Below are 13,351 nucleotides of genomic sequence, written 5' to 3' on the forward strand. Positions count from 1 at the left end.
TCCAGACTTGGGGAGGCTTTCTGTTGGAAATGCCTTGATGCGCTTTGAGGACGCGATGGCAGAAGCTGCTCCCAGCTGTGCCTGCCTCTGTCCCCTTGCTAGTGCAACACCTGGCCCTGCCTAGATATTCCCCACGTGGATGGCGGGTCTGCCTGAAGGTGGGACATGGTCACAGGCTGATGAGCCTGGCCACTCGTGTGTGACAGATGTCCCACTGGGATCTGGTGGGCCGCAGACACCTGCAGCTGGTCGCGCCCTGTGTCAAGCGCCTGGTCTGGGTCAAGCATGGACCCTTGTGGTCACCCCGTCTCCACTACAGTGCGATTCTGGCTACTTCACTTGCTTTCTTTGGGCTCTAGAAGGCTCCCAAGCAGGGAAATGGCTTCGGTTGATGGCACCCCTTCCCATAAGAAGGGAGAACGGTCACAGCAGAGCCGGAGTTCACGCTTGAGCGGCTGCCACCTCGGTCCTCTGCCTGCCCTCAGGTCACTGCTCGTCCTCTTCCTGCAGAGTTTCCAGCGCACGTCGTCCGCTCCTCAGGAACCCTGCCCTCCCAAACCTCCAAGGGCTCATGAACTCAAACTGCTGGTGAAGAATATCCGAGCCTCGCTGCTGAATGATGCTGGTGCTTCAGGTGAGTGACAGTGCCAGGGCTCCTGGGGCACCAGGCTGGCCATAGACGTGACTGTCCTGCAACAGAAGCCGAGGGGAGGGTAACGTGCGGGTTCTCAGCGGCCTTTGGTTTCTCCTGGGGCTCCTTCCAGTTGGGTCTGCAGTGTGATCCCTGCCTTTGAGTGAAGGAGAGCCTCCTGAAAACCATAACAGTAACGCGAGACCCGGAGACGACAACCCAGGTTTTGCATTTGTGGAGGCCGAAGGAGGAAAGGAACACAGTTGCAGCTTTGCCTTTTTTCTTTAGTGTGGAAGGCACCTTCTTCCCTCCCTCCCTCGGTCCCTCCCTCCCTTCTTTTCTCCTTTCCTTTCCTTTTCCTCTCCTCTCCTCTCCCTTCCCTTCCCTTCCCTTCCCTTCCCTTCCCTTCCCTTCCCTTCCCTTCCCTTCCCTTCCCTATTGAACCTGTAGATACATGTTAAGCCTCCCCAACTGACCTGCTTTCCTAGAATGTGAGGTGCCAAATTGGTGGTTTGTGGGTTCAGGCCCATTGGGGACCCTTCAGTGCAAGGAGATGCTGCTGAGTGATGACAAAAGGTATCCCCAGAATGGGTAACTTCTCAGGGGGCTCTGAGTCTGCTGAGACCTCAGATGCAGCAGCCTGGGACATGGGACAGGACAGAGCTCTCCACTTGCACTTGACTTTGTCGAGAATGGGAATGAGTTCTTTCCTGTTGTCTGACAATATTAGGGGTTTCTTACGTTTGTTTGCAAGGAGTTTCTTCCGGTTCTGAATGTGCAGACAGGCCGCATTTAACAACCAAGCCTCTGCAAAGCTAGTTGTAGGTGACGGTTTTGGTGACCCTCTGAAGGCCCATGCTTAGCGGCTGAGAGCAGCTCCCTGGACTCCGTCGCCAGGGTCAGGGTCCCCGTTCCTCACCTCTTCCGGCAGGTCCCCATCTGGTTTCGCGTCTCCCTGGAAGGTGATTGTGCAGACTAGTAAGAAGCTGTGTGTAGCACCTGATACCACCTGGTACACAGTAAAGGGCCAATAGGTTGCAAAGATTATTGAGCACACAGTGTAGTCACGCTTTATGCCAAGGGGCACACATGGCCTGGAAGCAGAAACAACCACTCGATAGGGACATGTCCCGTTATCTGGATCAAGCGCCCCAGAAAAGGTTATAACCGAGCTGAGTCAGGTATAAAAACACCCAGTTGTTGTACATAAGGAAGTGGGTTCTCTGTGAGGCCCCCCAGATATTGGAGTCACCCAGATAACCTTCTTTGGCAAGTCGTTAGTCTTGTCCAGGAGTGGGGGGCCAGGTCTCCGCTGCAGTAAGACAAGCTTCCACCCAGAGGCTGTGCCTGCTACAGAACCGGGGGGCATAGGGGTACTTGGGGTCAGTCTGGGGCTCTGGCCGTCATTGAGGGTAGACAATCTTTAACCCCAAATGAGTGAGGTGCTTTGAGTTTGTAAATGGCACGTGAAAGAAAGACTCACCCCTCAGAAGGGTGAGCCGAGACCTTAGGCATTTTAGTCAGCCTTCCTTTTACATGCAGAAATGTCTTACAGCGATTAAGAAACAAAAATAGAAGCTTTTCCTTGGCCCTCTGATTACAGGCAACGTGAACCTACTGTGTGCAGTTCAGCTGAACGACCCTGTTCAGAAGCTGTCCAGCACGCTCCCGAAAAACACTAGTGACCTCAGCTGGGAAGAAGAATTCACCTTGTGCGTACAGCCCGTTACCATAGGCTTGGGTTTCCACAGCTACACCTATTCAAGACTGCCAAATCCTGAGGTCATTTTGTCGCATTGTTCAGACCAAAAAAAAAGTTTAAAAAAAAATTTTTTTTTAAAGCATATTGACCATCTGCAGTCACTTTAAGTCAAACATGGATTTCTTTTTGAAGGCAGCTCTTAGTATCAATTTCCTCCTCACCTCTATCCCATGCCCTGTCGTGACAAGAGAGAACTGTTATTGGGTTGGTTGGTAAGGAATTGGCTAAATAAAATCTCATATGGCCAGATACGGGGATACTAGATGCCTATGAAAAATGGTGTTGCTCTGTAGGTATTAACATGGAAAGATGTCCATGATAACTCAAGTGAAAAGAATAGGCTACAAACATGGAAGGAGGTGTGTTATGTTCTCTATTTTGTTTTTAGAAATTACATCACTAGCCTTCTCGATAAAATAACTAATAGCCACATGTGGCGCTTTAAATTTCAAGTAGCTAAAATTAAACAAAATTAAATCCGGCCCCTCCGTTTGCACTGGCCACATTTCAAGTTCTCAAAAGCCATATGTGGTTAGTAGCCACCGTATTTGATAGCCTCTATATAGACTATTTCCATCATCATCCAGAAAGTTCTATCCAATAATCCTGGGAGAATAATCACCAAGTAATAATCAACCAGTTCTAGAGCGTGAGGTTGCACACAATTTTTATAGTTTGGGTTATATGTCGCTCTAGTTTTTAAGAACATTGATGATGACTTTTTGTTCCTTTCTATAATCAGAAAATAATACTATTTCGAAAACAAATAAAGCATTTTGAAGGATTCACTGCTCTTTTTCCTTCCCCCAGTGAGCTGAATGCCAAGTCGAAGGAATTGCACCTGCAGATTTCAGAGGATGGGCGACCCTCAGAAGGTGGGTGGTGAGCGGGTGGACGGAGACCCTGCTCTCTGGGAGCATCATTCATCTTCCTGAGCACGACCTTGGGAAGCTGGGGAGGCAGGAGACCCAGAGGAGGCCGGCCCCTCCCCCCAAACCACTCCTGGTCTCCCCAAGGGCATGTTTGGTTGAAAGGCCATTTCAGTTGTTAACAAGGTCACACATTTTTGGGAAAGAGTATATTCAACTGGTTTTTTTGGTTTGTTTGTTTTTTTGGCAAATATCCAAAATCTTTTATTAAATAATTCTTGGCTTAGAGAAGCAGTTCTCAAATCTCTTAGCCTCAATAGACCTTTTTAAAAAAAATTGTGATGAAATGTTTGTAACATGACGTGTGCCATCTTAACCATTTTTGAGTGTAACTCAGCAGCGTTAAGAACATTCACAACCATCACCACCATCATCTCCAGAACCCTCTTCATCTTGCTAACCTGAGACTCTGTCCCCACTAAACACCTCCCATTTCCTCCTCCCCCAGCCCCTGGCTCCACCGTCCTACTTCCTGTCTCTGTGGATTTTAACTGGCTTGTTCTTGTAAAATAAGCCACAGTGACTTAAGTTGGATACATGCTTTAGGTACAAGAGAGCAATCATGAGAGGGAAATTCACTGAGGACCATATGGGTGCCTGCGTGTAAGTCAGTTGTTTCAATATTTATTAGGTTTTTTAAAAAAATCCCCATAAACAAACCAAAATGGAGGGGGAACCCTTACCTGGCTTACTCAGCTGTGCAACCAAGTCATTTGGTTATCGCCTAATGCTAGAAAGACACAGCAAAAAGCCATTCGAGGTTGTGGTTATTAGCAAGAATTCTGAGGCAACTTAATCTGCAACCTTGAGATACTTACCTGGGCTGCTCCTGAGATAAGATCTGACATTCCCAGAGCCAGCAGGTGTGGGAACACAGGGCGGGGCCAGGGTTTGCTTGGGGAGAAGCTGCCTGGTCCATCGCTGGGGCCCACTCCTGCTGGCTCCACTGGGATTTCATTCCTGTCTAGCCTGATGGGATCTGTGAAATATCAAACTTAAAAAAGCAAACCAAAGAACCACATAACCTTTACTCAGACTCACTTTAACATGTGCTCACACTTGGTCACTCTTGCTTGTGCGTTTTCTCTCTCTACGTGCGTGCACACACCCACACCCACACACACGTAGATGTGTGCACATTTGAGGGTAATTCCATGCATCATGGCTTCTTACCCCTACATTCTTTGGTGCCTACGAATTGGGATATTCTCGTGTGTCCACGGTACCATATCAACTTCCTGAATTTACACTGACACAGTCTTCCATCCACCGCCCATATTCCAATTTTCATCAGTTGACCCACTGATGTCCTTCATAGCAGTTGTTTTGGTCAATGTAAGAAACATCCCAACCTGTAGAGAATTCTTATAAGCGTTTATTTGAGCCACTGACAATGTGTGCTGGGAAGCAAGACGCTCCCAAAACGGGCAGTTCTGCAGCTTTTATGCATTGAGGTTAAGGAGGGAAGATTACATGGAGGTGGGAGATCAAGGTGGGGCTCGGATTCCAGGCTGGTTCAGATTATGTGCCCACTTGAGGGGTCAGGTGTTAGCAGGAGGGCGTCTGAAAGAGGCACGTCAAAGGCGTGTGGACCTGGATGCACAGAAACAGTGGATGGGGCTGGCTTACGGCCCATAAGCCTTTTACTCGAGAAGTCATGCCCGGGGCCTGATGACTAGGCCACCAGGACCTGCCCCACTAGGAATTTGTGATCAGATCGCCCTGTGAGGTTACTTTCCGTAGAACCCTGTTTTGTGTATATTTTCCACTCTAGTACAGGTTCAGACATTGCCCGTAATCTTCACATCTCTTAGCCTTTTTTGTCTTTTATGACTGACATTTGTCAGATGTTTTCAAGTGAACAGGATGTAATCTGGAGTTTGTTTGGGTTGCAGCAGCTCACGCAGCCCTTTTTGCTCTCGTGGGACCCCGTGGAGTCCCATGGAAATGTCCGCGGTGCTCACTGCTTGTCTCCTGTCTTTTTAGCTCTGCTGGCGATGACAACTGTTCCTTTAGATTTGTTTAAGAAGCAACCTTCCGGGCTGCAAAGCTTTACGCTGACCGGCGGGCCCTCAGCGAGCAGCCCGGTGTTGGGGTCGGTCACTGCAGAGGTACGTGGCCAAGCCCCAGCTCGACCCACTTAAGATGAAGGGCACCTTTGTTTCTCCCTGTCAGAGTCTTGCTCTGGCTTCAATGTGAAGCATGAAGCTCATTGGAGAAGAGCTGCTATTTCATACCCTGCATTTCCAGACTGGACCGGACACTTCCTGCCCGGGACCCTGTCGGGCTGTCTGTCTGCCATGTGACGTGACCTTCCGTGAGGCTGGTTCACATGGGCCAAACCCAGAAAGGGCTATTTTATGTCGTTTGCTCCTTCACGTGTGCCCCCTTCATTCCGTGGTGCTGGGTTGGAGCACGGGTTCCATCGCCCTCTGTCAATTCTGGGGTCACCTGGGTTCATGATAATATGAAGGGGCCCTCACTGAGGACATCAGTGCACTGACTAGGAGACGTAACCGGCCTTTTCTGCAGTTCTGTTACGTAGAACCCACTGAAGTGAAATCCTGGCAGACGCCGCTGCCTGTTCCTGCTGCCAAGATAGAAAAAGACCGCACGGTGATGCCATGTGGGACAGTTGTCACTACTGTCACTGCCGTGAAAACCAAGCCTCGCTTCGACGCAGGGAGGGCGTCCCCGCTGAGCTCTGGTGAGAGAACAGAAACCGGCTCCCCGCCGGAGCTCGAAAGCCCCTCTCTCCCTATAAGGTCTTGTCTCTGAACTGCAGGCCGTGGGCCATTGCTTTAAGAAAATCTCACGGCACAGGGAGAGTGGTCATTGGCGAGACTTTTGCGTAGCTTTTTTCTTTTTTCTTTTTTTTTTAAAGAAAATTACCTTTCAATTTTGTCAAATGAATACATGACAAGCCGAAGCAAGGTTCAACCCTGTAGTATATTCTGAAGCTGAAATGTAGATATTAGATGACACAGTTAAATTAAGGACTCCATTACGTGTGCATGGGGATAGCATACTGTCTTGAAACACAGAGTTTCTTATATTAAACGTCATTTATTAGAAGCCTTGACGAGCAGGCATTTTAGATCCAGCTGAAACTGGTACCTGTGCCCACAGCTACCACCTTGGATGCTACTTCTGTATCAGTGTATGATTCGTTATTTTATTTATACTGTCTCTGCTAGTACAGAAGTATTATCTTCCCAAAATAAATGGCTTGGCACAGTTCTTCAACGCAAAACAAAGTGAAATTCTGGCTTAATTAAAACGTTTCTGAAATTTTATTTAAACCTAAGCTTCAACACCCTTTTTTTGCTGCTCCCTTCCCAAGAAAAGAAGAGAGGTTATTCTTAAGGTTGGGCCCGTGCCTTTTCCAGTGGCGTGAAGTAGAGTTGAAGTGAGGTGCCATTTCACTTCCCGGTAACTGTAGGTCCAGACCATGCGTGGAGGCCATTGTAACCAGGGCTTTTCCCTGGCAGAGTCTCCCCTGAGGACGCCTGTCAAGGTGAAGGTGATTGAGAAGGACATCTCCGTCCACGCCGTAGCCTGCCACGGCGCTCCTGTCAGTAAAACACTGTCGTCTTCAGACACAGGTAACGGAAAGCACGCTGTCGGCGCTGCCCCTTCTCTCGGGCTCCTCTCACACACACACACAGCGTCTCGTCTGATGAGAAGTGTGCATTTCCCGTGGGATTTTGGGAAGCTCTTTTGAGTAATAACTGAAAAACTAGAGGCAGAAAATGGAAATCGAAATTGATTGAAGACCAGGGGTGGCGTTAGGGGCCCCGCCTGAGTGACAGCGGGCGCTTCAACAAAATACACATAAAACCCAGCTTACATCTCACTTTATAAAATTTCTGCCCATTTTGTCCAACGTGCCAGTTACATGAACACCATAAAGCAAGTAGGACTCCTAAAGATGACCTTATTTTTGTCTTTCCTGTCCCATGAAACACCATCGTAGCTGGTTAACCACTCTGGCCAGCGGAAAGGAGTGACTGTATTGCCTGTCAAAGTTCAGAATCCCCCCAAAGGTTAGAGATTTGTTTGTGTAGTTGCGTTACTTGTGTTTCATCACTTTGATCAGGGGATAACTTACACAGACGTGCACGGATCTTGAGTGGACCTGTCAATGCGTGTCATGTGACCACACAGACCCACACAGACCGGCAGCGGTAGCGTGAGGTTCCACAGAGTTTTCAACTTTGGCTAATGTGTCCACACCGCCTTCCCCCGGCAGAACTGTTGGTGCTCAATGGCTCGGATCCCGTGGCTGAAGTCGCCATTCGACAGCTCAGTGAATCTTCCAAGCTGAAGCTCAAGTCTCCGCGGAAGAAAAGCACCATCATCATATCAGGGGTCTCCAAGGTGCGGCCGCAGGGGCGCCGCGCTGTCCGTGGCCTCTGCCCCTCCCCTTGTAGCTCTTGATCTACATCCAGAAAGTTCCATTTACAAATGTCAGTTCCGCCCCCTCACCCAGCAGGGGGCGGTCCCTGGAATTTGTTCTCACAGCTTATCCTGTTTATGAAGGAAACTTGAACATTTCTGACCAGGGGGTGCTTTGGTTGTTGGGAAGTTGGTGAATCATTTGAAGGAAAGTTACTGAAAGAGAAAGTCCTACCTGATGTAAGACTCCCTGTTGTGATAAAACCTCCACCTTATCACCACCCGATTATGGGGAGATTTCACTTTCCACATTACACATTTCCAAACCATTGAAATTTTTTGCAATGAATGTTTATGCGTTTTGCAATCAGAGAGAAGTCCAGCTGGCTTTGAACATATCCCAACCCTCATTCCTTCCTTCTCCTGCTCTGTGATGTTTGTCCAGAGCAGATGGTGGGTGCGAGGCCATCCCTGGGGGTGCCAAGCAGCCCAGGGTGCTGGAGAGGCCAGCCCCAGGGCAAGGGGCCACATGACAGTCCCTAACTCCTTTTTAACATTTCAGAACGAACAAGGAGAGTGTGAGCAATGGAGGGACGGTTGGGAGATATGATGGTGGGAGGGGCCGAGAGGAAGAATTGTTGAGCCCTGAGGGCGCACTGATGCTTTGAGGGCACCCAGAGAATAAGACAGGACGGCACACTGAAAATCAACCTCTCAGCTGCTGGGAGAAGGGCCAGAATGGGTTACAGGAGGTGCCAGAGGTGTGTCACCAATGTTATATTCAGGGTGTGGGTGGCCAGTGCTCAACAGGCACAGCGGGCAGGTGGCCTTGAGCATCACCACGGAAGAGCCAGGCGGTGACTCGCTGGGTTTCCTGCATGCGCTTCCAGCAGCAGCCAGCAGGCGGCGATGGCGTCTCTGGAAGTGCCCAGGCCCAAGGACTGAAGGGTTGTTTTGTTTTTTTAGTTGTAGATGAATGCAAATGAAATAAGGATTACACGTATGACCAGTCTCCCCTATGCTTTCTCTAAGGTTTTGTTTTAGAATCATTCGTAATGCGTAGATCTTAACATGTAATGTTCCCAACCCACTGCAGTTATTATTTCTACTGATGCTGAAATTGTCCCATCGGAGTCAGTGGGGACTTGTGCAAGCTGGCACTTAAGTCAGAAAAGTGCAGTTGTCAGTTGTCACTAAGCAGGCGTTCCTGTGCGACTGCTCCCAGATACACAACAGCAGACTGGCTCCATGTCCCCTGCTGTCACTCTCCCACCCTCCAGGGAGCCCCTTTCCTGACTCCCAACCCTGTGGGTTACTTTAGCACCTACATGTTTTGCACACAAGTATAATCCTTGGGATACACGGTGTGTACCGATTAGTTCCTACTTGCCGTGGGCACAAAGCTTCACAAGTGACCTGAACCTGGAGCTTCAAGCTCACGTCCTCGCTCCCCCTGTGTGCTCACTCGTCCATCTCACCTCTGGGCCTTCCCACAACTCTTCCAGCAAGGCCATCTGCTGGGGGAGGGATGTCACCTGCTTCTGCCACACCCTCACACTGCGAACTCAGGGCCGCCCCACCCTCTGGCCTGAGTGGAGACCTGCTGTTTCCGGCCCCCTGCTGCGCAGCGGCCTGTTTCATGAGCTGCCTCCTTGGGGGCCGGGCCGCGTCTACACTTGGAAATCACCAGTCAGGGGTTGGGACGGGCTTTTCCACACAAATGTCGGTGTGTCCAGGTCATCTTCCCTCCTACTGACACGTCTCTCTCCGTCCCTGGACAGACCTCGCTATGTCAGGACAGTGACGCTGCCCTGATGCTGGACTACGCAGCCTCCATGGACAGCACCCGCGAGGACGATGCCCTGTCCCAGCCGGCAGCAGCTGTGTCCTCTGCCTGGCCCGAGGAGGAGGCCTCCGCACGGTCCCCGTTGGTCCTGGAGCCCCAGGATGGCGAGCTGGCCTCCTTGGACTTGGAGAAGGAGTCGCAGGCTGAGGTGTGGGACGGCCAAGCCCCACGGGTCCCCGATGCGGATGAGTTGTCAGAGAGCTCCCTGAGTGTCTCGGAGCCAGGCGCTGCCAGAAAGCATAAAGGTACGCGCCCCCGCCCCCACCCGATGGCTTTGCTCTCCTGCTGCTTTGCTCTCCTGCTGCTTTCCAAGCTTCGTTCCCCTGTCTGCTTCCTGTTCCTACTCTCCACCCTGTCCTACCCTCAGCATCCCCAACACAAACACCTGTGCTGAAGGGCTGAGCCTGTTTAGAGCCTGGGCAGCGTGGGGCGGGCACACCAGAGTCCTGAGTGAGTGGCCGGGTCATCTCTCCGCATTTGGGGGCATGCCTAGGGCGCCCTCCTCTGTCTGAGTTCTCCCCCACAAAGCTGGGCAGCGGCTGGGTTCCCCTCTGCTCAGAGATTGGCACCTCTGCTCATTTGTCCCTCAGACTCTCCTGTCCCAACTATCGTAAAAGCAAACCACACCTCACCCCTGGGACCTATGGGATCCACGGGGAGATAAGCTGCCCAGAAAGTTAACCAATTAACTTAGTATGTGTGTAGTGATGAGGTGATCATTTTATTAGAATAATCCCTTGTTTTCATTAGTTCTAAATCAGTGCTTCAAATTTGTGAATTTTTTCACTGTGTCAGCGCTTTGAATGCGAGTGACCTGAAGACACCTGGAGTCTAGGGACTGGGGGTCACCTCCAGATGTGAGACTTCAAGACTCACTGGGCCTCAGCTCCCTCCTCCATAAACAGGGATGTGCCTCCGAGTATGTGCCCACCTGCCAGGCAGGGAGGAGTCCCCAGTGCAGAAGACAGGACGGGAGCCGCGGGCAGACCCTGAGCCCCGCCAGGAGTGGCAGGTGTGACTGGCGCTAAGTCCTGGCTCCCCGAGAGTGCAGGCCACCCCCGTTGGTCGGGATCCTTGGTCAGCTGTTCTGCCATGGCCTCTCTGCTCCTTCGTTCTTGGTGCCAAGACCAGTGGTTCTCAGACAGGGAGATTGTGCCCCAGGGGACATTGGCAGTGTCTGGAGACTGGTTCCAGTGTCACAGCTGAGAGTGGGGGTGCTGCTGGACCAGGCAGGTAGAGCTGGGGTGCTGCTCAGTGCCCCACACAGCATCACATGGCCCCGTGTCTGTGGGGCCGAGGCCGGAGTCCCACTGTAGAGGGTCTGCGTTCGTCCTCACCCACCTCTGTCCTGTGTGCTTTGTGTTCCACCCCCACGGCCCACGCTATGGCCAGAGTGAGCAGGGACAGATGGGGGAGGAGCTGTAAGTTAGAAGGAAAGAGAGAGGAGAAGAGTTCCTGGGTATGGTTTCCAGACCATGTGATAAAGATGGGACCATGGGCCGCCATCTGCCCACTTGCTGTGGGGTCTGGCGTGTGTTAATCCGTGGACAGAGTCTGGTGACTTGGGGCAGTGTGGGAAGCTGTAACCTGTGCAGTGACCTCTGGCACTCCCTCGCTTCTGTCCATAAGGCTCGGCCAAGGTTGTGGAAGAGGTGGCCTGGCTGACAGCCCACAGGGCAGCACACCCCGCTCTGGTCTTCATTTGGGGGCCAGGGCAGCCCAAGGGAGCTCACCTGGACCTGAGGAAGGCAGGTGGGCACCAGGAAAGGTAGAAAACGAGGTGCCGGTAGGGCACCCCTTGCCTCCCTTCTGCCACCAACGGTGCGTTTCCTCTTCTCCTCACGGAGCCCAGACCTCCCAACCCTCCCTCCTGGTTCATTCTGAAGGCCAAGCTCGCTGACCCTGGGTCCATTCAGGGACCACTGTTCATTCATCCCGTTGCTTCCTCCTTCCTCCCTCTGCTTTCCTTCTGGAGAGAGTTCAACCCTTGGGTTTCTCTCCTTGCTGTGCCATGGCCATCTTGCTCCTTTCCTATCACCGACCAGGTGGGTGACATCCCTCAAAAAAGGCACTTTTGGGGACCAAGGTGCTGGGCAGGTGTGGTGGGGGCCACCTCCAGCTCACACTCTGAGGCTTGGCGTTTGGGGTCACCAAGAGGATGTCACGTCTGCTGTGCCTTCCACGCTCACGCTCCACGGACTCCAGGCTTTTAGAGGGGCAGATGCGACACTGTTTTAAAGTTGCTTCTTCATTCCAGCGTTTGCAGAGAGATTTGTTCTTAGCATCATCAGAACCTTCGATGAGTATGTGTGACGGGCGCCAAATATGAGTAGCTTCGTTTTCCACCCCAATTTTTTTTTTTAAACTGGTGATATAGGGAGTAGCTCAGTGGAGTCTTCTCTCATTTTTAAACTAAAGCTTATTTTATTGGCTGAAGAGCCCTCTGTTGTAGCAAGAGTACTTGCTGTTGTAGCAAGCAGTTTTGTACTGGGTTTCTGAGAGTGGCTGCGTAGGTAGAATTCTGGAATTTTGCCATTTGTAAATGTATGTGTCATGATGCTGCAGCCAATACAGGATATCTGCTCCCCACATTTAGGGTTATTGTTTAGCTTAATAAAGTGCTAATATGGTCGTCCCCACACGGAATGCACTTCGCATGACTAAATGTACACTTAGGAACGGTTAAGATGGTAAATTTTGTGTTACATGTATTTTACCACAATTAAGGACAAAAATATTGATGGGAAAATATTAATAAGTTTAAAAACAACACCCAGTAACCTTGCCAAATGTCCTGCACAGGAATTTCATATGTTTGATTAACGTCAGTGCTTCCAAACTCTCACTGTCTTTCATTCTTGTTTTGCTCTCACATACTCCTCACCTCTTCCTTCTCTTCACCTCCTGCTCATTCCTTTTAACTTAAGAGGATCGCTATGCCAACCACAATTAATTGCCTACACAGTAAGTTATTTTTGTCTTATATTCTTTTAGAAAATTAAGTGGAGCCTTGCTATGAAAAAAGCATAGGTTATTGCAAAGCAAGAATTGCTCCCCTTCCCTTTCTGGTTTTCCCTTCGCAGGGGGCTAGTTTCCCTGTTTTCCTCCAGAAAATGCACTGGTCAGGTTAGAATAGCACCTTCGTCTTGGCTGGTCAGGGGAGGGCACATCTCTGTTACGTGACGGGACAAAACAACGTCGCGGTGACATACATACAGACTGGTGCCTGAATTGTCCTCCAGTGCTAAAGAATAGTCACTTCCATAAACGGACCGTCTGTGGTTCGACTTGAAATCTACAGGTGGACTTTGGGCAGCAAAGGACAATTGATAAGGTTGCTTTTGGTCGCTGTTTTCCTACCTATCAGATTTCAGATTCTTCAATGAGCTTTCTACGTCTCTGAGACTCTACGGAGACAAAGGAATAAAGTCATGAAGGCTGTAATTTAGAATAATTATTTTTAATTCCTTCATATATTGTTTATTTTTCAGCCTTCTTATGATTTTTTTCACTGTGCTAGAACCAAGGAAAGATTTTTTTTCCCTCGTGCCTGTTCCCCATTTAAGATTTTGGTTATTTGCCTCAAATTTCACACAACCCGTCTCCCAGTTTTACCTTAAGGAATCCTCCAGGTTGTGGGTGAGGTCTGAATCTTGCTTCTTGCCTGTTGGTGTGGATAAGATGGCCTGGGGTAAAGGAGTTAGGCTTATAAAGCCCAGGCGGCCTCAGGTCCTCTTGCCCCGTGACATGAATTTCCCTGTCAGCACAGGTGACAGATGCTGTGG

At 50.3% G+C, this 13,351-nt stretch overlaps 1 protein-coding gene across 1 annotated transcript in view; it reads left to right on the forward strand.

The window, feature by feature from the left end:
* C2CD2 (C2 calcium dependent domain containing 2) overlaps positions 1–13,351 on the forward strand; it is a 49,491-nt gene that overhangs the window by 28,762 nt on the left and 7,378 nt on the right. The window contains exons 6-13 of the mRNA XM_019745721.3: positions 511–634; positions 2,235–2,343; positions 3,204–3,268; positions 5,309–5,433; positions 5,855–6,029; positions 6,814–6,927; positions 7,575–7,702; positions 9,502–9,811. Coding sequence (XP_019601280.1) covers positions 511–634; positions 2,235–2,343; positions 3,204–3,268; positions 5,309–5,433; positions 5,855–6,029; positions 6,814–6,927; positions 7,575–7,702; positions 9,502–9,811 — 1,150 coding nt within the window. The remainder of the gene's footprint in view (positions 1–510; positions 635–2,234; positions 2,344–3,203; positions 3,269–5,308; positions 5,434–5,854; positions 6,030–6,813; positions 6,928–7,574; positions 7,703–9,501; positions 9,812–13,351) is intronic.

This window comes from Rhinolophus sinicus, chromosome 17 (genome assembly GCF_057876585.1).
Source record: "Rhinolophus sinicus isolate RSI-liver-muscle chromosome 17, RSI-T2T, whole genome shotgun sequence".
Classification (NCBI taxonomy): Eukaryota; Metazoa; Chordata; class Mammalia; order Chiroptera; family Rhinolophidae; genus Rhinolophus; species Rhinolophus sinicus.